Source organism: Natator depressus, chromosome 13, assembly GCF_965152275.1.
Source record: "Natator depressus isolate rNatDep1 chromosome 13, rNatDep2.hap1, whole genome shotgun sequence".
Lineage (NCBI taxonomy): Eukaryota > Metazoa > Chordata > Testudines > Cheloniidae > Natator > Natator depressus.
In genome coordinates this window covers 16,870,227-16,892,294 of record NC_134246.1, presented here as the reverse complement: position 1 = coordinate 16,892,294, position 22,068 = coordinate 16,870,227, and the positions used below count along the sequence as shown (strand labels likewise).

Genomic DNA, 22,068 nt, shown 5'->3' with positions numbered 1-22,068 from the left:
ACCGCGTGAGGACACACCGCGCTGGCATGACACGGCGGCAGGCCCGTGGCTGCTCTCTGTATTCCTCCCCGCAAGGCGCTCCCGCCCTGGTGGCTCTCACATTACGGGACGGCCAGTTCCCGCTCATCACGTGACACTACCTCCCGGGTGACGTGAGCTGTTCCTGTACCTTTTCCATCACCTCATCGCCTACGCATGTCCCCTCGCCCCGCCCTCTCTCTCACCACAGGGTTGCCTAGAGCGCCGCCGCCGGCAGAACCCGGAAGCAGGAGGCGGCCTGCGCAGCCGCTCCCGACCCTGAGCGCTGTGGAGGCCTCCGGAGGAAGGGGCGGGGCGGTGCAAACCGGGGCGGGGCGAGCGGCACGATGGCGGAAGTGGAGTGAGTTGATTCTCTTTAGGGCGCTGCGGGACGAAGGGAGAGTTTGCAGGGTGGGGGTGGGGGACCTGGTCCTCTTCCCAGCGGGGCCACCCTCTAGACGGGGCGGGAGGCTGAGCCCCTCATTTCAGGCCGGGGGCTCTCGCTGTGGGGGAGGGACAGGGGTAGCCACCCCCCCCCCCCAGCTTCATGCCCTGGCTTATCCAGTGAGTGCATAGCTGGCTGTGCTGCCCCCCCCCCCCCGGGCCCTGCTGGGCCCCTTGTGAAACGGGGCTACCGGTGCAGGAATCGCAAGGCCCTCTCCCCGTGAAATGGGTCTGCCCAGCGCAGCCACTGCGGGCCCCCCGTGGAACGGGGCTGTCTGGTCCCGCTGCCACGTTTGTACAGGCCTAACGGGCCCCTCCCCAGCACACATGCACTGATGCACAAATTAACCCAGGGGCAACTCTGCGAGGCTCATCTGAACGGGTTGCGGCCTGCCCCTTCCCTTCCCGTGGCTTGTGAGTGAGCCAGACCGCCCCGGCAGGTGTGTGTTTGTCTTACAGTTGAGGTTTGGCCCGGTGCAAGCCCCGTGGATAGGACATGCACGGTCAAATGATGGCCAGGCAGTACTGGTGCATTGGGGTGTAGCAGAGGGGTTTATCTTTAAAGGTGGGAAGGCTTAAGTGCCATTAAGGGAATCGTAAGATACCATACTGGTGTGGGTTGTGGGCATTTAAGGAGCATCCCAATTTTAACACGGTAACAAGGCAAAGAATGGTCATCAAATGTCCTGATGCAGTATTTAAAGTATGGGGGGAGGTTCCATCAAAATATTGCCACTTTGCCTGGTACAGTAGCGTGCAAATGTAAAGCCATGGCATCTCCATGGAGATGTCTTATTTGTATTACAGTAGACTTGTACCACTGGACAAACTAAACAAAATAAGTCCCTGTCAACACTGCACACCTTCCATTCATCTGTGTGCTAAATCCCAGCTCCAATGCAAAGTATTCTTTACACACAGTGAGTGAAAGAATTCAACAATAAATTATTCCATGAGCCTGAAATTCTAATACTTGCACATGGGCTCATTATTAGGGACCACTTCTTCAGGACAGCTGCACGTTATTATCATTAATTCTGTTTCCAAGATAACTTGTTGGTGATGTTTTTAATCTTTCAGTAGTTTTGTGCTTTCCCTTGACTGACCTCCCCCACAATGTCGAGCTTTTGCTAAGTCTAATCATGTTCTGTGTTGCCCTGACAGGTTCTCAAATGCCACCCATGAAGTCCTCAATGTCACCCTCCACACCACGCTGTCCGTTACTACTAAACTGGTGGCTCCTACACCTGCCAAACCTATCCTTCCAGTGCAGACTGGAGTCCAAGCTCAGCAAGAGGAGCAATCTAGTGGCATGACTATATTCTTTAGTCTCCTTGTATTAGGTGAATGCTGAACTGAAAAATCTCTTATTGTTCACTGCTGAGTTTGTGTTATGTCTGAAACATTTGTAAGATGAGCCCTGGGAATATAAAACTTTTTTAGTATGGTGCTGTATTTCTCCTGCAAACCATGAAACCATGAACCATGAAAGTTTGTCATATAGACCCAGATTTTTAGAAAAGTTGGATATGCAATTATACGTTCAAAAAGGTGAGCTTGTGGAACTGAGTGACTGTGGAATAAACTCCTAAAGGAACTAAGGACCCTCACAGACCTCATCACCTTCTGCACCAAGTGCAAGGCATGTTTCTTTGACCTTGTCTTTAGTATAAACACACAGCAGTGTGTGTGTCCTACCATAACAAATGCACAGTTTTTTCCTTGAGGAAAGGATGAGAGAACACATGAGAGACATTAGTCACGTCGCTTAAAGCACTGCTGGAAGGCGCTCAACTATGGTGAAGAGTGCGGTGTAAGAACCTGTATAGAATTTCATGCACAGTTACCATAATTATACATAAATCAGGTAACTAGTGCAAATTGCCACAGTTATCCATAGGCATGTACACTTACCCAACTTGAACACTAATTTGTGATAATTGCACAGATATTTTGCACAATCAGTTGCACATCCAACTTTTCTGAAAATCTGAGCCATCAGTAAGTTTGTCTGTTTACATTATAAAACTTTTTGATAAACAGTGTTAATTGATATCTATCTAGTGTAAACTATACGGTAGTCAAAGCTGTAACAGCACAATTTCAGTAGCATGTTTAAGGGGTTTGTCCTACCTCTTGCTATATGAAATACAAGCAAAGTGGAGACCTATAAACAAACGGCAATAAGAGATCCTTTCTGAAGAAGTATGTAATATTACTTGCTTGGTTCTTCAATATCTTCTAGATGGTCACTGTTTGCAGTGTTGATATGTGGCTTGTGTCACAATCTGGCAAACTAAGTAGGAAAGCATGTGTATGTTTGTCATAACAGCATATTTTATAAGTCCACTTGGATAAAATCCTACCTGTGCCACCCTCTTTGAAGTATTTTTTATTAAATGCAACAAAAAGAAAACCCAGTCCTTTAGATATATGCACATCTCCCTCTGATGCTCTCCCTGTGACCAATACCAAAGTGATATTTGAGTAGGTATTAAAGACAAATCAAAACAAAATGCAATAGATCAGAAAAAACATGAAGTTTAAAAGAAAAATTCTGAATGTTTGTGTGTGTCAAATGGAATTTAAAAGGTTTATTCATGGTAAAGTTTCTGCATCTTTTCCTAGGGCTAAAGAGTAGGGCCACAATTCTTGGCTACATTCCAGCCCTGTTACACCACTCCAGCAGCATAATGGATCTTGGAAGCAGCTGAATTTCACTTTCCTCCCCCTTCTCCCCCCAGCAAAGGAGTGTTTCCAGAGCAGTGGATAGCCAGTACAAGAGCTCTGTGCTGCCCCATTCATAGCATTTGACATAGAATGTGGTGGGGATGAAGGAGGGTGTGGCCAGAGTGCTCTGGGCTTTGACTCTTTTGGACTGTAAAGTGGCCCTAGGCAGCTATGGGAAGCTGCCCTAAATTAGAGTAGCCCAAGTAGCTGCTTTACTTACTCTAGGTCTGGGTAGGTCCCCATCTAAGCCCAAATTCGGCAGGCCCAGAAGTGACACTGCTTAGTTTCTGGCCCCAGTTTTCTGCAGCCTGCTTATCTATTAAGACAGACCCCAGTTTAACTTCAGTACCTTGTTTGGCCAAAAGGGCCTATCTTTGTAGCACTTCTCTCCACTTTATACAGCTTCCTAGTAGATAAACTTGGCCTGCAAGCTCCCCTGACCTGTGTTATGGGCCCTTAATCTGCTTTGCCTTCCTTGTGTGATGCTCAAACCTTCCACAAAAACAGTTGAAGCATTTTCTTGTCAATCTCTTGACTGCTTCATGTCATGCCCATAGAAGAGGGTGTGGCCAGAGCGGATTAAATAGTGTCAATTATCAACTGGACAGACAGTTGCCAAGAGAATAGGTATCAAATAGCTATGGAATTAGATGGGCAACCAACCTGCCACTCATTGTAATATCTGTACTGGTAGGAGTCCATTCTCTGAGTCTACAGTTGCACCACAGGATTTCTTTATTGTTCAAAGAGATAGAATAGAAGTAGGAAGGTGCTGGCATTTGGATCTGCTAAACAGAAATTGTATTATTAATAAGGCAGTAGTAAGAGCTTTACATTTACAAAGTGCTGTATGAACGATTTATACGTATGTGCTACGATTCCCTTGTAAGGTGGATATTATCCCCATTTTATAGATATGAAAACCGAGAGGCAGAAGGTAAGTGATTTGCCCAGGGCCAACACTTGTCAGCAGTACAGCTAGTATTACTGTATATATCAGGGGTTTTTGCGCAGTTCTCTAGTCCACGGGGCCTGTCACTTGTAAATTTACTAAATGCAAAGCATGCTGTATGTGAGATGCCTAGCACTATGAGTATAACAATGTGCAGAATTCTGAACACAGTGGCATGACTTCCATTTCTGAACAGTCGATAGGGAAAGTCCTTTTCAGTGGGACAAAGAACAATAAGTGACAAGTTCACTCATGCTGTTTGTACTTGAAAATCATTATTTTCAGTGAGGCCATATTCCAAAGGAATAGCATATAAAATAAACTATCTGATTGAAAGCCACAATCAGCTGTTGGTCAGAAGCACATCAGATTGACTCCTTGAACAAAGACTTTTCCATGGTAGTAGGGGGAGCTGCTAAAGCTTACCATTAGTCAGAGCAGTTCAGAGAAGCTTTTTCTTTCTTGAGTCAGAAACAGGTTTTGTTGCAGTCTAGTTGCAGGAGCCTTGTGGAGGCTGGAAACCAAATTAGCAAAAGACCCCCATATGATTATTTGGCACAGTGAGGTAAGGGAATGAAGATAGCCTTAATCATTACTTTTCTGCTTTATCACAATTAGCTTTATCAAATATCAAACAGAGTTTAAAGACACACTCTTGGGATTGATAGGTCCATAAGTTGGTCCATCCCCTGTTAATTTGTGTGTGTGTGTGTGTGTGTGTGTGTGTGTGTGTGTGTACATTCCCCTTCCCCTCAGACTAATTCATCTTTTAATTATTTTAACCCATTTCTAGGAATCATTGAAATATTTGAACAACAGTCTATAATCTGATTATTTCAGATTTATTTTAAATTACTAGAAAAATTTCACAGTTTGTATTCATGGAACATTGTTTAGAAGAATGTCTTTTTCTGTCCTACCAGATACATATTTTAATACTATTTTATTTCTTCCCCACAGCTATCTGCATCATATTGGTGCATTTACTGATAAAATACAGACTACATTTCTTGCCAGAGAGTGTGGCTGTTGTTTCATTAGGTGAGTATTTCTGTGACCACACTTTTAATATTTTTGTAGAAAACTTGATTTATGTTACAATATTTTTAGATAAAGATAGGATTTACAGACTCTGGTGCCCTCTTTAACTGGTGTGACAATGCCTGAAATAGTGTGTTCACTTCTGGGCTGACTGTTACTAGAAAGATGTAGGCACACTGGACATAGTTCAGAGAAGAGCAACAGGAATTCTAGGGACTGAGGGACTAATTTATGAAAGAGTTAAAGAGCTAAGTATGTGTTGTGACCCTGCAAAGTGATACATGTGGGCAGACCCTTATGGCTGTGTGGAATCCTACTGACATCAATTGGACTCCATGAGAGCACGTTTACATGGACCACTTTGCAGGACTGGGGCACTTGCTTGATGTGTTTAGTGGGGAACCATGATAACACTCTAAATATCTGAAAGGTGCAAGCACTAAGTTGGGAGATGAAATATCTCGCATGGTAAAGAGGGTGTAACTGGCATTAAACTAATAAAAGGAAACTGGAGTGCTAAATATCATGAGAATCTTTCTGACAGCGAGATCCATTACTTTGGAATAAGAAAAAAGAAAAGGAGTACTTGTGGCACCTTAGAGACTAACCAGTTTATTTGAGCATGAGCTTTCGTGATAAACTGGTTAGTCTCTAAGGTGCCACAAGTACTCCTTTTCTTTTTTCTTTTTACGAATACAGACTAACACGGCTGTTACTCTGAAACCTGTCATTACTTTGGAATAGTTTCCCGTAGGAGGAAGTGGAAGCCCCATCTTTGGAATGATTTGAAAACTAGACTGGACAAAGCAAAATGTGTTACTTCAGGGAACAATCCTACGCCAGTTGGGGGATGGACAGAATGACCTAATAGTGCTTTGCAGTGTTGTAGCTGTGTTGGACCCAGGATATTAGCGATACCAGATGGGTGAGCTCATCCTGAAGAGGAGCTCTGTGTAGCTCAAAACTTGTCTCTTTCACCAACAGAAGTTGGTCCAATTAAAAATATTAGCTCACCCACCTTGTCTCTCTAATAGTGCTTTGTCATTTCTAACATCTAAGGGCCAGATTTTCAAAAGACCCCTGTTTCCATTTAGGCATCTAAATGAAATGACTTGATTTTCAAAAGTGCTCAGCACCCAGCAGCTCCCATTGTTCTTCATCAGCTGATGAGTGTGATAAATCAGCCAGTAATCAAAAAGAAAAAGGAATCATTACCCAGTGCTAGTGTTAACATTATAGAATCTTAAGGTCAGATTTTCAAAAGTGCTGAGCACTGCCCTCAGAGCTCAAACGGAACTGCTGGACAATGAGTGCTTCTGAAAATGTGGCCCTGGGATTCTGTAATTTTAACACTAGTGCTGGGTGATGGTTCCATTTTCCTTTTTTATTATTCCTAGCTGACTTATCAGAGTCAGCGGATTGGAAACATGAAGATTGCTACTCTGCCTTTCAGAAGTTAAAATCGGAAGAGGGGAGGAAATCTCAAGGCTCAGTGAACAAGCCAAGATTAAAAAGATAAACTGGCCAGTAAGGTGAAATGGCAGGATGTTGCTAGTATGCCATATTTCCTTACAGAGTGCTTTATCGTACTGCCTCTAGATTTTGAGACCTTGATTCAGGAGAGCACTTAAGGATGTGCTTAAGTCCCATTGACTTCAAAGGTAGACCTGAGTGAGGTGTAATTCTATGCAAAACTGGGATGCATCTAGGAAGAGGGGAATACTTTACCAACTTCCTCTCACTCATGCATCCTCATTAGCCTGGGGTAAGATACAATGGTGGCACCTGCTACCACGAATCTTATCATCTCCATTTAGGAGGTCAGTTTATTTTAATTGCAGAAGAACTTTGTGTGATACATGTGATTTAACCTACTCTGAGAATATAAATTTAACTAGTAGCCTGAAAACTTGCCTGAATTACTTGATACTGAACTGTCCCTATTGTATACATGGGCTCTTTCTATGACTTGAGGCAAGAGAATGCCACCCTTAATTCACATCAAGCTCTTAGCCACTTCTTAGTAAGTCTGAGAAGTTCATGAGCCTGATTCTGCTCTCTCAGTGGTTGTACATTGGTATAACTATTGATTTCTGTGCAGTTACTCCTGATTTACAAATCTGTAAATGAGAAGAGAATCAGGACTCAAGTAGATACTATATTGTCTAGAGGTCCCTATCACTGAAATAGAGTCTTTTACTGGTGTAAGTAACCTCAGGCAGCAGCTTTTCAGCTGTCTCTGTACCTACTTACCGTAATTTTACTTCAGTCACTAGTGGGAGTGTAGTAGTGTCATACATACTGAGCAAGTAGTTCTCATCTTTCTCTGGACTTCTGCCTGCTTCATTTTCTGGTAGATTAACTGTGTTTTCATACAAATTCTCAAAGCTCTCCCCACTAGATTACTGTGCTGGAGAAAACAAAGCCCTCCTGTGCTTGCAAAACCTTAGGGCTTTCACAGAAATAAGAATGTTGCAACCTTCTGGGTGTTGTGCCAAAAGGATCCTGAATTCAAAGTAGTTTCAAAGTGGAAAGGAAATCAGATTCTCTCCTCCCCAAGCATAAGACTTATTGCAGTTGCTATTTAGTTCACAGTACTTGATTCATGGCACATTACATTGCCCACAGCAAGATCTATATTAGGAAATTCTTTAGCTTAAAGGGACACTTACCTGAAAAATCAGATTTGGGCACAGATTAGTCTCAAATTGAAAAGCAAACAGTTCATAGACTCCAAGGCCAGAAGGGACCACTGTGATCATCAAGTCTGACCTAGATACATTTCTGGAACAGCGGTTCTCAGCGAGGGGTCCGCGGCCCCTTGGGGGCGTGCAAGCAGGTTTCAGGGGGTCCACCAAAATAAACCCAAGAGCAGAGCTGCATTAGACTCGCTGGGTCCCAGGGCAGAAAGCCAAAGCCCAAGTCCTGCCGCCCAGGGCTAAAAGCTGAAGCCCGAGCAACTTAGCTTCGCAGGGCCCCCTGTGGTGCTGGGCCCTGGGTAATTGCCCTACTTGCTGACCCTTAATGCTGGCCCTGGCTTTTAATTTACTGGGTATGCAGAAAAACAGTTGTAGCACAGGTGGACCGTGGAATTTTTATAGCATGTTGCGGGGGGCTTCAGAAAGAAAAAGGTTGAGAACCCCTGTCCTAGGGCAGGGTTTCTCTGTGACTGGTCAGTGGGCTGGTGCCGGTCTCTGAGATCTCTCTGACACAGTTTAGGAAGGCAGCAAGTCAGTCTCTGGTATCAAAAAGATTGATAAAGACTGTTCTAGAAGACCCGACATTTCCTGCTATATCTAGATTTATTCCAGCAAGAGGCAGATTATCTGTGTTTATCTAATTTAGACGGTAAGATCTTTAGGGCAGGGTAGTATCTTTTCATGTTCTGTAAAATGCCTTACATATTTTAGAAAATCTATTTCTTTTTCCAGTACAGTACTTGGTGAAGTAGTTTAGAGCAATAATGTACACACACTTTAGTGTGAATGTGGTATTTTGCTTCAACTTCAGTAAAACCAAAAGAAAATATGATATATGATGGGGTTAGAAAAGCAGCTGACAGGAAACAGGGATACATCAAACATTGACTGTGACCCCTTAGGGCAATTTTCCTTTTGCATCAACATGAGTCTTAATAATACTTCATTATGAAATTATGGAATGAGATTAAATTGTTGATATTCAGTGCTTGTTAATAAGTACATTTGCCTAATCTCTATTTCCTGAATATTTTACAGTATCTGTGTTATTTAAAGAGGCACATATATATGGGGCCAAATTCTGCTTTCATTTACTTTACTCCAGTCCATTGAAGTAGCGGAGTTACTGACAGTAGAATTTGGCCCAGCATGTGCAATGCTCCCTCAGAAACTGCGTGACTTTATCATTAAAGCAAATATATGAATAGAAGTCACTGTTAGAAAGGGACACTGCCAAAATATCTCCTTTGTGCTTTCCATATCAGGGCTTCAGTGTAGTGTTAGTCTGTTGGAGGGACAGAAGGGGATATCACCATCCCTCTTTCCTGCACCGCACACACAACTTCCGATGAAAGGGTATGCATTTCTTTTAGGTAAACTCAGATACAATCTCCATCCTGAAATGTAGCTATTCACTGGTTGCTCCTTCCGGTTTGGTTTTGGACTCTGACTCTTGGATCATTTGAAGATTCTGCCCCAAGGGCTTCGCAAACAGCAGAGTTTACTGATATGAGAAACTAAGTCAGCATTGTTTTACTACTCCTTCTGGGGAACACTGCAGAGGAACAGCAGAGGCTCTCTCTCTCCCTTCTGCAGAGCATTCCCAGCAACAGTGGAGGATTGTGGCTAGGCCATTGTGGTCCATACTCCTGCTCATAGCACAACCCGAACAGAGACGGCAGTGAAACTTTCTAAAATCTCTAACTAAGTAAGGCTGCTACTGCAGCTCAGGATTTGTAATAGGTAGTGGTGGTCGCAGCAAAGGCATCTAAAGATGTTTCCAAATTGGATGGTGCATAAGATTGTCATGGGCTTGCAGGCCCCATGCTCTCTCAGCTCCCTATGATCCCGGGGAGGAACCCCCATGAGTGTGACAGCCTTCTTAGGGGTCACACTCACTCTCGGGGGTTAACCTGGGCTCCACCATCTTCCAGAACTGCACCTCTCTGAGCCTTCAGCATTCCTGTCTCTCACCGTGGGCCCCCTCAGGAAGTCCACTCTCTGGACCCCTGGGCCTCCACACCCAGAGGAAACAATGCAACCCCGATCTCTAGACTGCAGTGACTCTCAGCCAGCATAAAACAGAAGGGTTTATTTAATGTCTGAACCCAGCACAGGAAGTTCTCAGGGTCCTCGAGCCTGGCAAGTCTCAGTATAGTCCAGCTGGCTCTGTCTCATTTCCAATGGGCTCACGCTGCTCTATGTCCCCAGTCCAGAACCTCCTCCTTCAAGCTGATCATCCTATATCACCTTCCCCAACAGCCCCTTCTTTGTCTGTGGTCGCAGGCAAACAGGTCACCTGGGCCTCTTTCTTCCATCCTTTGTTCCCCCTACTGACTGAAATCAGGTCACCAGGGTCCTCTCTCCTCAGCCCTTTGTCTTCCCCCTGGCCAGAACTGGCTGACTTCCAAGATGGGGTGTGCGTCCCAGTCACCAGTTGCTAGGGTACCCAATCTCCAGGCTGTTGTCTAGGGTCCTGGCTGCTAGACGAGGTCACAGCTCATCCTCTGCAACAAAAAAACACCCTCTTTCATCACCTCATTAAAAATGCAATACATCAGGGAAACAGAGACACACACAGTATTCATACAAACCATTAAGAATATTTCCCACTTTGTCATGAGGATAATACATTCAATGCTGTTTTGAATGTAAACTATTACATAGCTGCTGTCTTTCCAAATCTAGACCTGGTGTAAGCAGGTTCAGTTGCACTGAAGTAAATAGGGGTTGTGGCCACTTACATCAGGGCTGCGTTTGGCCTTGATCTTTTGAGTCATATCTGTTTAGTTACCGACAGAATCACATTTTTGCTCTTGTCAGCTCTGTAGAGGGGATACAGCTTCTGCTTCATTCACAAAATTGTCAGCTAATTGCCATAATAAAGAATCCTTATTACTGGGTGATGATATATGCAGCTGAGAGAGCACAGCTACATTTTCAAGTATCCAGTTCTGCCTGTGTGCCAGAAGTTAGATATAAGCAAGTGTGCTGTGGCCGTCACTGAGGGAGAATTAATAGCACGGCAGAACAATTGTTTTTATAATCACTTTTCTGCCAATGATCATCTTCTTAATTGTTAGTTCCTTTTGCTTTTAGCAATTTCTAGCCACGCTTTTCTTATGAAGGGAGGGGATGAGTGCAGTCACTGGACCAGATTCTGATCTCCCTTACTCAGATGTAAGTCCCAAGTAACTCCATAGAAGTTAATGGAGTTACACTGGTGCAACAGCCTTGGGAGATCAGAGTCAGGCCCTTTGTTTATCATTGAACAGTAACTCATTTTCTGAGGCAATAAAGGTTATTTTCAACAAGGGGCTGGATATAAAGTTATCAGAGGAATGACTTTTGGCCTTTGAGACATTAACTTTCCAGTTTGCACTTTGACAAAAGTGTTGAGCAATAACATAGTAAGAAATCTGCTTGATAAAAGTGCAGCCATTAAACTAACCTCTAGGAAGAGCAGTTTTGTGTGTGCTGCAAAACAAGGTGGGTTACCTCCATTATCCAAAACCAACACAGGAGGTTTTTTTTTATTCTGCATTCCTCCAAACTAATATACTGATGAATTCTATGTGGACAGCTGTCCCTCCTTTTTTATGGTAATCATAGTGGGGTCTTGCATGTTATGTAGCTAGAACTAGCTTGTACCCATTAAAACAGTGGTTCCCAAACAAGGGGCGCCGCTTGTTCAGGGGAAGCCCCTGGCAGGCCAGGCTGGTTTGTTTACCTGCCGCATCCGCAGGTTCAGCCGATCGCAGCTTCCACTGGCGGCTCCCACTCCCACTGAGACGGCCGCGGTTTGCCGTTCTCGGCCAATGAGGGCTGCGGGAAGCGGCTTGGGCTTGGTATAGCTTGTGCTGCCTCCCATGGGTGGCGTGCATAAGCCTTGTGCTGGTCCTCTGCTTGAAGTGAGTTTCTCCAAGATACACTGCACACATTTTGGGTACCTCCTATAATAGCTGAGATAAACTGCTGGTTCTGTCTTCTCTCACAGTTCAGGGCAATTGCACCCTGTGTCTCCCCCTCTGTGGTCCAGCAAGGACACCCACTCTAAGCTCCTCAGCCATCACTTCTCCTTGCCAGAGACCTGCATCTCTCTCCCTCCTGACTGGGTTTTTCCAGGCTGCACAGTTCCCTGCCTACACTGTGTTATTTGCAGCAAGCCAGATTGCCTAGAGAGACCAGCATCTGCAATTTGCTTTCTCCTCAGAGGCTATGAATAATTGTTATTGCCCATACTTACAAGTTACCACACAGCTCTTTATAAGCAAGCACATTTATTCTTAAGGTGAAAGCACTACAGAGAAAACATATAAGAACCAATAAAAATCCCTATACACATGCTAAAAGCTTACCAGAGATCAGTCTTATGTGGCTTACCATCAGTCTTATGTGGCCTCAGTAAGCCAAAGTCCTTCCAACCCTTCCTAGAAAGGATTGGGGCCCTCCTTGGACAGACCGACTTGTATGTTTGCTTGGTCAGAAAGCAGTCCCTGAGTCAGTTTTTAAACTCAGGCCATTTATCCAAAAGTCCTTTCTCTGCCTGTTGGTCTCTAGAGAATCCAGTTTGAGCTAGTATATGTGAGCCCCTCCATATGGTGATACATCTTTGGAGACATTGCAGTCTGAGTGCATTTGCCTAATCACCCTACACTGTTTTTAAATCTTGGAGGAGGTATGGTCATGCTCCCCTATGGAACTATATACAGTGATACATAAACTTAATACAGTAAGATCTCCCAATGATTTTGCAGGAAATTGCCATGTCTGTCACAACGTCCCCTCGAAGTAATTAAATCTTGAAATCCTGATGTCTGTTGTAATTCAAGTCCATTTGATCATATCTGTTACCTGCAATATCTATTTAAAAAAAACAAATGCAAACTTCAGTGTTAAAATTAGAGCAGAGTTGCAAACTTCTGCTTTCCCAGGGCAAGAGATTATTTTTTCCCCGGCAAGGTAAAATATATATATTTTTATCATCATGGAAAAGATATATGGGCAGATTTTGATTTATTTAGATTGTAGCTCTCCAAGTAGGGACTGTCTGTTACTCTATGTTTGTGCAGTGCATGGCACAATGGGGCCTCAGTACCTTCATCTTTAGGCATTACTGTAGTAAATGTGATTAATAATAAATCATTTGTGCATAAACTGGTAAATTTTCATGACAGTTTTGCAAAACTGATTTAGAGGCAAGCACTTCTGATCAAAATACAGATAGTGCATTCTCCATTCACTGTACACTTATACAACTGTTTTTATCATATTGTCTTAACTACTTGATGAATTCCTAAAAGCACTTAGTAATAAAGTCATGTAATAAATGAACTTTGCAACACTACAGAAGACTAACGATTGTAGTTTATATTTATTATGTTGATAAAGAATCCACCATTTTAATGTGGTTACATATAAAACAAATAAAAGGAAGTATTTCTTCACACAACACACAGTCTAGCTGTGGAACTGTTTGCCAGAGGATGTTGTGAAGGCCAAGACTATAACAGGGTTCGAAAAGGAGCTAGATAAATTCATGGAGGACAGGTTCATCAATGGCTATTAGCCAGGATGGGCAGGGATGGTGTCCCTAGCCTCTGTTTGCCAGATGCTGGGAATGGGCAACAGGGAATAGATCACTTGATGATTACCTGTTCTGTTCATTCCCTCTGAAGCACCTGGCATTGGCCACTGTCAGAAGACAGGATACCGGGCTAGATGGACCCTTGGTCTGACACAGTATGGCCGTCCTTATGTTCTAAAGCTAGAGATGATATATCTATTCTTTGAGAATAAGCCACCAAAGAAATCTACGCAAGCATTATAAAAAGATTATTAGCAAACATGCAGATGTTATATCATGATTGCTAGTGTGACTACAGCTTTGAGAGGTAGTTGAAGTGTTAGATTAGAATGTAACAGATTGCATTCTTTGACAAATCGCTACCCAGAAGTGTCAGGAGTAAGAAATAAACAGGGAATGAAGGCAGTCATTAAAATAGATGCAGGAGAAATGTTGACTGCAGAGGTTTCAAGTAATAAGCTAAGTTGCCATAGTCAAACAAAGCTAAAGTGGAAAGTTCTCTGAACAAATATCAGGAACTGGTACAACAGACAGTGATTTTTCTGGTGTCCTGATCAGAACAGGGAGCATAATATTTTTTTAAGAGGGAACAAAAGGCCTGGTGAAAGGTGTTCCAGTGTCCATGCAACTATTGTGTGGTGCAGCTTGTGATTTACCTCTTCCACCTTCCCAGAAAAAGAAGTTCTCCCAGATGGGGCAAACCTATTCATGCATCCTGAACACACAACTCGATACCTGTGGATGTATAAAGCTAAAATCGATAGAGGGCCTCAATTCATATGAGGTTCTGAACAACTTCTGTTGGCTGCTGAGCACTCTCAACCCCTCTTGACATCAGTAAGAGTAAAGGATGCCCAGCAAGCACCTTGAAGGTTTGGACACATGTTGGGTTGCCTGTTCCCCTTCTGCAGTGCTCCTTTGGTCCATTACTACCTAACTGTGTAGTGGTGGTGTGGTGGAGAGCAGATTGAATTGACCTAGACTGTTAGCCACACCTCAGTCAATGACAGATTAGGATGTAAACCCAGGCTATAGCTCAACTCTCTTGTCTGGAGCAATTTGAAGGTGCCATGTAGTCATATATTTGCCCTCAGTGTTTGATGATAAATATTATCCACTTCCACTTCCCGGTATTAATAATGTTACTACAAAATTATATGTTACAATATCTAAAGTAGTTACAGAGCAGCAGAGGGAGAAAGAGTCCTTCCCCTGGCCATATCTATACAATCATTTCCTCTTCCTCTTCAAGTTTCCACTGCTTCTCCCTCCTGAATGTCTCATTTGTATCCACCTTCCATTCGTCTCTTCATGCCTTTGTGATTGCTTCTGCTCCACACCTGTAATTTCCTCCCAATAATTGTTCACTAAGTCACTTCCTTTTTGTCAGTGAAGTACCCCCCTTAAAACACTTATTCTGGGGTCGGCGGGAGGGCCCCTCAATGAAAATCTATCAAACATAGAAAGTGTGTTTGAAAAATACACTTCTTGAAGTCTCAGCTGCTGATTTTTGCTTCATATATGTGGATTATACTGTTTTTCTCATTTGGATTGTAAATTCTGTCACCAGTACTGTTTCTAACAGAGTCAAGTCTACTGTTGGTGCTCAGCAAATAATAATCAATGTCCCAGTCATTGGCTTCCAACGTAGCTCCCATCCCAGAGTGGCAGGGCTACATATTGGTAATGGGACTTATGAATGGTAATTACATATTGGTAATGGGACGACTGGAAAAAGGCTAATGTAGTGCCCATCTTTAAAAAAGGGAAGAAGGGGGATCCTGGGAACTACAGGCCAGTCAGCCTCACCTCAGTCCCTGGAAAAATCATGGAGCAGGTCCTCAAGGAATCAATTCTGAAGCACTTAGAGGAGAGGAAAGTGATCAGGAACAGTCAGCATGGATTCACCAAGGGCAAGTCATGCCTGACTAATCTAATTGCCTTCTATGACGAGATAACTGGTTCTGTGGATGAAGGGAAAGCAGTGGACGTGTTGTTCCTTGACTTTAGCAAAGCTTTTGACACTGTCTCCCACAGTATTCTTGCCAGCAAGTTAAAGAAGTATGGGCTGGATGAATGGACTATAAGGTGGATAGAAAGCTGGCTAGATTGTCGGACTCAACGGGTAGTGATCAATGGCCCCGTGTCTAGTTGGCAGCCGGTATCAAGTGGAGTGCCCCTAGGGTCGGTCCTGGGGCCGGTTTTGTTCAATATCTTCCTAAATGATCTGGAGGATGGTGTGGATTGCACCCTCAGCAAGTTTGCAGATGACACTAAACTGGGAGGAGAGGTAGATACGCTGGAGGGTAGGGATAGGATACAGAGGGCCCTAGACAAATTGGAGGATTGGGCCAAAAGAAATCTGATGAGGTTCAACAAGGACAGGTGCAGAGTCCTGCACTTAGGACAGAAGAATCCCATGCACCGCTACAGACTAGGGACCGAATGGCTAGGCAGCAGTTCTGCAGAAAAGGACCTAGGGGTTACAGTGGATGAGAAGCTGGATATGAGTCAACAGTGTGCCCTTGTTGCCAAGAAGGCCAATGGCATTTTGTGCTGTATAAGTATGGGCATTGCCAGCAGATCGAGGGACGTGATCGTTCCCCTCTATTCGACACTGGTGAGGCCTCATCTGGAGTACTGTGTCCAGTTTTGGGTCCCACACTACAAGAAGGATGTGGAAAAATTGGAAAAGAGTCCAGTGGAGGGCAACAAAAATGATTAGGGGACTGGAACACATGACTTATGAGGAGAGGCTGAGGGAACTGGGGATGTTTAGTCTACAGAAGAGAAGAATGAGAGGGGATTTGATAGCTGCTTTCAACTACCTGAAAGGGAGTTCCAAAGAGGATGGCTCTAGACTGTTCTCAATGGTAGCAGATGACAGAACAAGGAGTAATGGTCTCAAGCTGCAGTGGGGGAGATTTAGGTTGGATATTAGGAAAAACTTTTTCACTAGGAGGGTGGTGAACCACTGGAATGCGTTACCTAGGGAGGTGGTGGAATCTCCTTCCTTAGAAGTTTTTAAGGTCAGGCTTGACAAAAGCCCTGACTGGGATGATTTAATTGGGGATCGGTCCTGCTTTGAGCAGGGGGTTGGACTAGATGACCTCCTGAGGTCCCTTCCAACCCTGATATTCTATGATTCACCGTGTCTGATTCCATCCTGCATCAAAGAACAGCCGATCTTTGATGTTCCTGTATTAACATTTGGTTCTTGGTCTCCTTTCAAACCATCTCACTGAGCAATTATTTGTATCCGCTTGGACAAGCCCCTTGAAATATATTTGTATGAAAGAAGGCTTAGTCCTCATGGAACATCATGTGTATGATGCATCTATCAGGAGTGGTCCATGTGATGCAATTGTGAAATTCTTTTGATAACTACAGTGTGACAGAGTAAAAATTTACATCAGTTTCCTTGAAAACATACTTTAAAACTTCTTAGTTACTTAGTCATCTTGTACTTTTCATGCAGTGTATTTCACCTTTCCCAACTGCTATCATTTAATATTACATCCACACTCTGTAAACAAACAGAAAAACACAAAAACAGAGTCTGAGTAACAAGAAGACGCTTCATCCCTTTCTGTAGTCCATTTGGGGCAGGCTGCAAATTATGCCTCCGACTCACACTAAAAATTGTCCTGCTAGTCTGAAGTCTTCATTCAGATCTCTCTGGAGATGCATTAGGTGGGAGAGCATCACGAGCTTTAGCAATTCAGCCTTTAACATATTTGGTTAGGTTAGTAATTATTCTATAAAATGACCTCATGCTGAAATGGGCAATATATTTAATACCTGTTGGTGACTTTTACAGTATGTCCACCCATTTGAGGAGTGGTTCTGTCAGTTTTCCCACACTGATCAGAAGTGGGTTCCTAGTTGGCAGCTTATAGCTTCTTGCTCGCATCAGGGTGAAATTCATCTCTGTGCAGAGGGTCTGTGCACTCTCATTTTCCACTCTGATGGTTTAAATGGCCTTAGGTGTTGTGCAGACCTAGTGCTGACACAAGTTTGGATTTCACCATCAGTCCCTATTTGAATAATTGACTCAGTAGGAAGAGAAGTAGGGTTTCTCATTTGCATACAGGTAAAGAGCCTTTTTGAGTAAGTAAACCTGCTGTTCACAGTTAATGATGAAAGAAATGAAAAACAAACAAAAAAACTTCAAAGTTACAAAAGTGTTCTCCAAAATCTATTTTCCTTTTAGTTGTGAACAAAACTCCCTAAAAACCTGTGTACAGCATTTAAATATCCTATCTGGTAATTTTGTGTGCAGTAGGAGCATGTTTTATTTTGAAATGTATTACAGAAACTTTAGTAAGACAGAAACAGTTCTCTAATATGCTGTTCTAGGAATGGAAAAATGTGTTGCTTTATTTATATCTTGCCTTGGCTTTTGCTTTTAATAATGTTGTTTGGTATGCAGAAAATAGGTCAATGGAGTTGCAAATAACAATTTAAGATCCTCTCGACGGAGAGTCAATGACAGTAACCTGAAGAGTTATGTGTTTCATGATTAGTGAATTAAGAATGTTGTATCTCTCTCTCTCTCCCTCCAGGTATCCTCATGGGAGCATTTATAAAAATTATAGAGTCTCAAAAACTGGCTAACTGGAAGGTATATTTGAAGCAATTCATTTTTAATTGTAGTCCCATTCTCTGGGATTTTTTAAATGTTGATTATTGTTTGCAATATTAATTATTTTAGGCTTAGTTCCAAAGGTTGGGTTTTTCTGTTTTTGTGTGTGTGTGTGTGTGTGTGTGTGTGTGTTTTTTGGGTGGTGATCAGGTTTTTTTGCTGCATACCATAGTTGTTTTTGAATAACCACAACCAGATATTTGTGTTTCCCTGTTAAGGGCCTGATCCTGCTGGATAGTAGGTACCTTCTCCACGGTGTCTTGCCTCTTCTATTCCCATTGAATTAAATGGCAATAGAAGGTGCTCAGTATCTTGCAGGATTGGAACAATTTAAGTAAGGAACAAAGTTCCTTTGTTTTTTGTTAACTCCCCTCTTGGTTGAATCAATGTGCTTGGTACTGTCACTGTGGTTGGTCAGGAGCGTAGGGGCTCTTCTTGTAAAATACCATTCCTACACTCGTACAAATGCAAATGTTTTGCCTGTGACTGTTGAGCCAGCCTTGGCAGAGAAGAGCAGAAGCCCTTCATCAAAACTATTTTGCTACAAATCCAAAGAAGCTGCGTTTACTGATTTTATATTTTTTAAATGGGCTTTATGTTTTGAAAATTTAGCAATTGACTGTGTTTACCACCAATGAGTAACAAATAAAACCCTTCCTTAAAACACTTGCATTTTGCACTGCATGTTTCTTGGGAACCCCTAGAATTGTTTGCTGATAAATGCTACAAAAGCCATAGGTGCTTGGAGCAGCAGCATTTTCCATACTCTGGGAGGCACGTTGGAAAGGTCACAGGGCAAAGCAGGGCATGCACATGAGTCTTGACAGAGGTGAAGGAGCTGTGCAGAGGGGCTGGCTCTGTGCAGATGTCCCAGGACCCACAGCCTCCATAAGGTTTCCAGTCTGTGCCTCTGCATAACTGTAAAGCCCTCCCCATGAGAAAGCATTTCGCTCTTGATTATTTGATGTTTTACTGCTGGTTTATTGTAAGATAATTTAATCTTTAAATATTTGTCCTCCTTAACAGCCTCTGTGCTGTTGAGGAGGATGAAAGTGTTGGGGTGGGAGAACATCGAACTGGAACTGAGGGAAATGATCCCAGAGTTAGGACCATCATTCCAGGTGACATCATGGTAGCCTTTCACACTGAGGATGCTCCTCCAGGAGAGGAAACTCTAGTTATTAGGAAGAGACAGTAATAGTAATGGGGGATTTGGTCATTAGAAATATAGATGGTTGAGTTTATGATCACTGGGAGAACTGCACGGTGAATTGCCTGCCTGGGTGCAAATCTTTTGCAGATTTCTTAAGACATCTAGACAGACTTTATGTGCAGTGTGGGGAAGAGCTGGTGGTCGTGGTACATGTAGGTAAGAGTTACATAAGAAAAGGTAGGAGAGAGGTCCTCGAGGCCAAATTTAGGCCGCTAGGTAAGGGATTAAAGTCCAGGAGTTCCATGGTATCATTCTCTGAAATACTTCCAGTTCCACATGCAGGGCCTGTTGGACAGGCTGAATTGCAGGGTCTCAATGCATGGATGAGCTGGTGGTATAGGGAGAAGGGGTTTAGATTTATTAGGAACTGGGGAACTTTTTGGAAAAGGAGGAGCCTATATAGGAAGGATGGGCTACACCTAAACCAAAACAGAACCAGATTGTTGGCATGTAAAATTAAAAAGGTCATAGTGGAGTTTTAACTAAGGGCTTGGGAAAGCTGTCAGGTGCAGAAGAGCACCTGGTTCAGACAGAGACATCCCTTAGGGGAAGATCTGTTACCTCTATATCCTAGTAAAGAGGAGAGGATAGAAGTTGATAAAGTACAGGTAGGAACTGAATAGAAACAGTCAGATGCACAAGAATCCCATTCAGTTACATCACATGAAGGCAGACAAGTAAATATTGACAAATTTTATAAGTGCTTGCTTACAGATGCTTGAAGTCTCAATAATAAGATATCATGAACTCAAGTGCCTGGTATTAAAGAAGGATATTGATATAATAGGCATCAGAGAAACTTGGTAGAATGATGATAATCAATGGGGCATGGTAACATCAGGGTACAAAATATATAGGAATGACAGAGTAGATCATGCTATTGGGGGAACGGCACTATATGTTGAAAGAAAGCATAGAGTCAAATATAGTCAAAATCTTAAAGGACTCAAACTGTACCATAGAATCTCTATGGATAGAAGTTCCAGGCTTGAATTATAAGAGTATAGCAGAAGGAATATGCTACTGACCACCTGACCAGGATGGTGATGGTGAATGTGAAGTGCTCAGGGAGATTAGAAAGGCTATAAAAATTGCAAACTCAGTAATAACAGGGAATCTTAACTATCCCTGTATTGACTGGGTCATGTAATCTCAGCACAGGATGCAGAGATAAAATTTCTAGAGTGCTTCTTGGAGCAGCTAGTCCTGGAACCCACAAGGGGAGTGGCAATTCTTGATTTGGTCCTACGTGGAGTACAGGATCTGGTCCAAGAGATGACTGTAGCTGAATCACTCGGTAATGGTAACCATAATGCAATTAAATTAAACATCCTTGTAAGGAGGAAAATACCAGAGAAGCCCACTCCAGTAGCATTTAACGTCAAAAATGGGAACTACACACAAATGAGGAAGCTAGGTAAATGGAAACTAGAAGGAACAGTCACAAGGGTGAAATGTCTGCAAATGGCATGGAAACTTTTAAAAAACACCATAAGAAAGGCTCAAATTAAATGTATACCTCCAATTTAAAAAAATAATAAGAGGACCAAAAAATTCCACCATGACAAAACAGAATAAAAGAGGTGGTTAGAGGCAAAAAGGCATCCTTTAAAAATGGGAATTCAAATCCTACTGAGGAAAATACAACGGAGCATAAACTTTGGGAAGTCAAGTGCAAAAGTATAATTATGCAGACCAAAAAAGAATTTGAAATGCAAAATTAAAAGACACAAAAACAAACAGCAATTTTTTTTAAATACATCAGAAGGAGGAAGCCTGCCAAACAATCAGTGGGACCACTGGACAATTGAAGTGCTAAAGGAGCACTCAAGGAAGACAAGGCCATTGTGGAGAAGCTAAACAAATTCTTTGGATCAGTCTTCACTGCAGAGGATGTAAGGGAAATTCCCACAACCCTGAGCCATTCTTTTAGGTGATAAATCTAAGGAACTGTCTCAGACTGAGGTGTCAATAGAGGAGGTTTTGGAACAAATTGATAAATTAAACAGTAATATGGCACCAGGACCAGATGGTATTCACCCAAGAGTTCTGAAGGAACTCAAATATGAAATTTCAGAACTACTAACTGATATATAACCTATCACTTAAAACAGCTTCTATACCAGATGACTAGAGGATAGTTAATGTGACTCCAATTTTTCAAAAAGTCTCCAGAGGTGACCTGGGCAATTACAGGTTGGTAAGTCTTACCTCAGCACTGGGCCAATTGGTTGAAACTGTGGTGAAGAACAGAATTATCAGACACGCAGATGAACACAATTTGTTGTGGAAGAGTCAACACTCCTTTTGTAAATGGAAATCATGCCTCACCACTCTATTAGAATTCTTTGAGGGTGTCAACAAACATGGACAAGGGTGATCCAGTGGATATAGTGTATGTGGACTTTCAGAAAGCCTTTGACAAGGTGCCTCACCAAAGGCTCTTAAGCAATCATGGGATAAGAAGGAAGGTCCTCTCATGGATCAGTAACTGGTTAAAAGGCAGGAAACAAAGTATAGGAATAATTGGTCAGTTTTCAGAATGGAGAGGGATAAATAATGGTGTCCCCCAGGGATCCACATATTCATAAATGATCTGGAAAAAAGGGGTAAACTGAGGTGTCAAAGTTTACAGATAATGCAAAATTACTCAAGATAGTTAAGTCCAAAGCAGACTGCGAAGAGTTACAAAGTCTCACAAAACTGGGTTACTGGGCAACAAAATGGCAGGTAAATGCA

The 22,068-nt window shown here is 42.8% G+C and overlaps 1 protein-coding gene across 1 annotated transcript in view; it reads left to right on the top strand.

The window, feature by feature from the left end:
• The first annotated feature begins 336 nt into the window (after positions 1-336).
• The window catches only part of SLC9A8 (solute carrier family 9 member A8), a 45,233-nt gene continuing 23,501 nt past the window's right edge, over positions 337-22,068 (top strand). The window contains exons 1-4 of the mRNA XM_074970022.1: positions 337-379; positions 1,627-1,805; positions 5,105-5,185; positions 18,037-18,095. Of these exons, the coding sequence (XP_074826123.1) occupies positions 366-379; positions 1,627-1,805; positions 5,105-5,185; positions 18,037-18,095 (333 nt within the window). The 5' untranslated portion in view covers positions 337-365. The remainder of the gene's footprint in view (positions 380-1,626; positions 1,806-5,104; positions 5,186-18,036; positions 18,096-22,068) is intronic.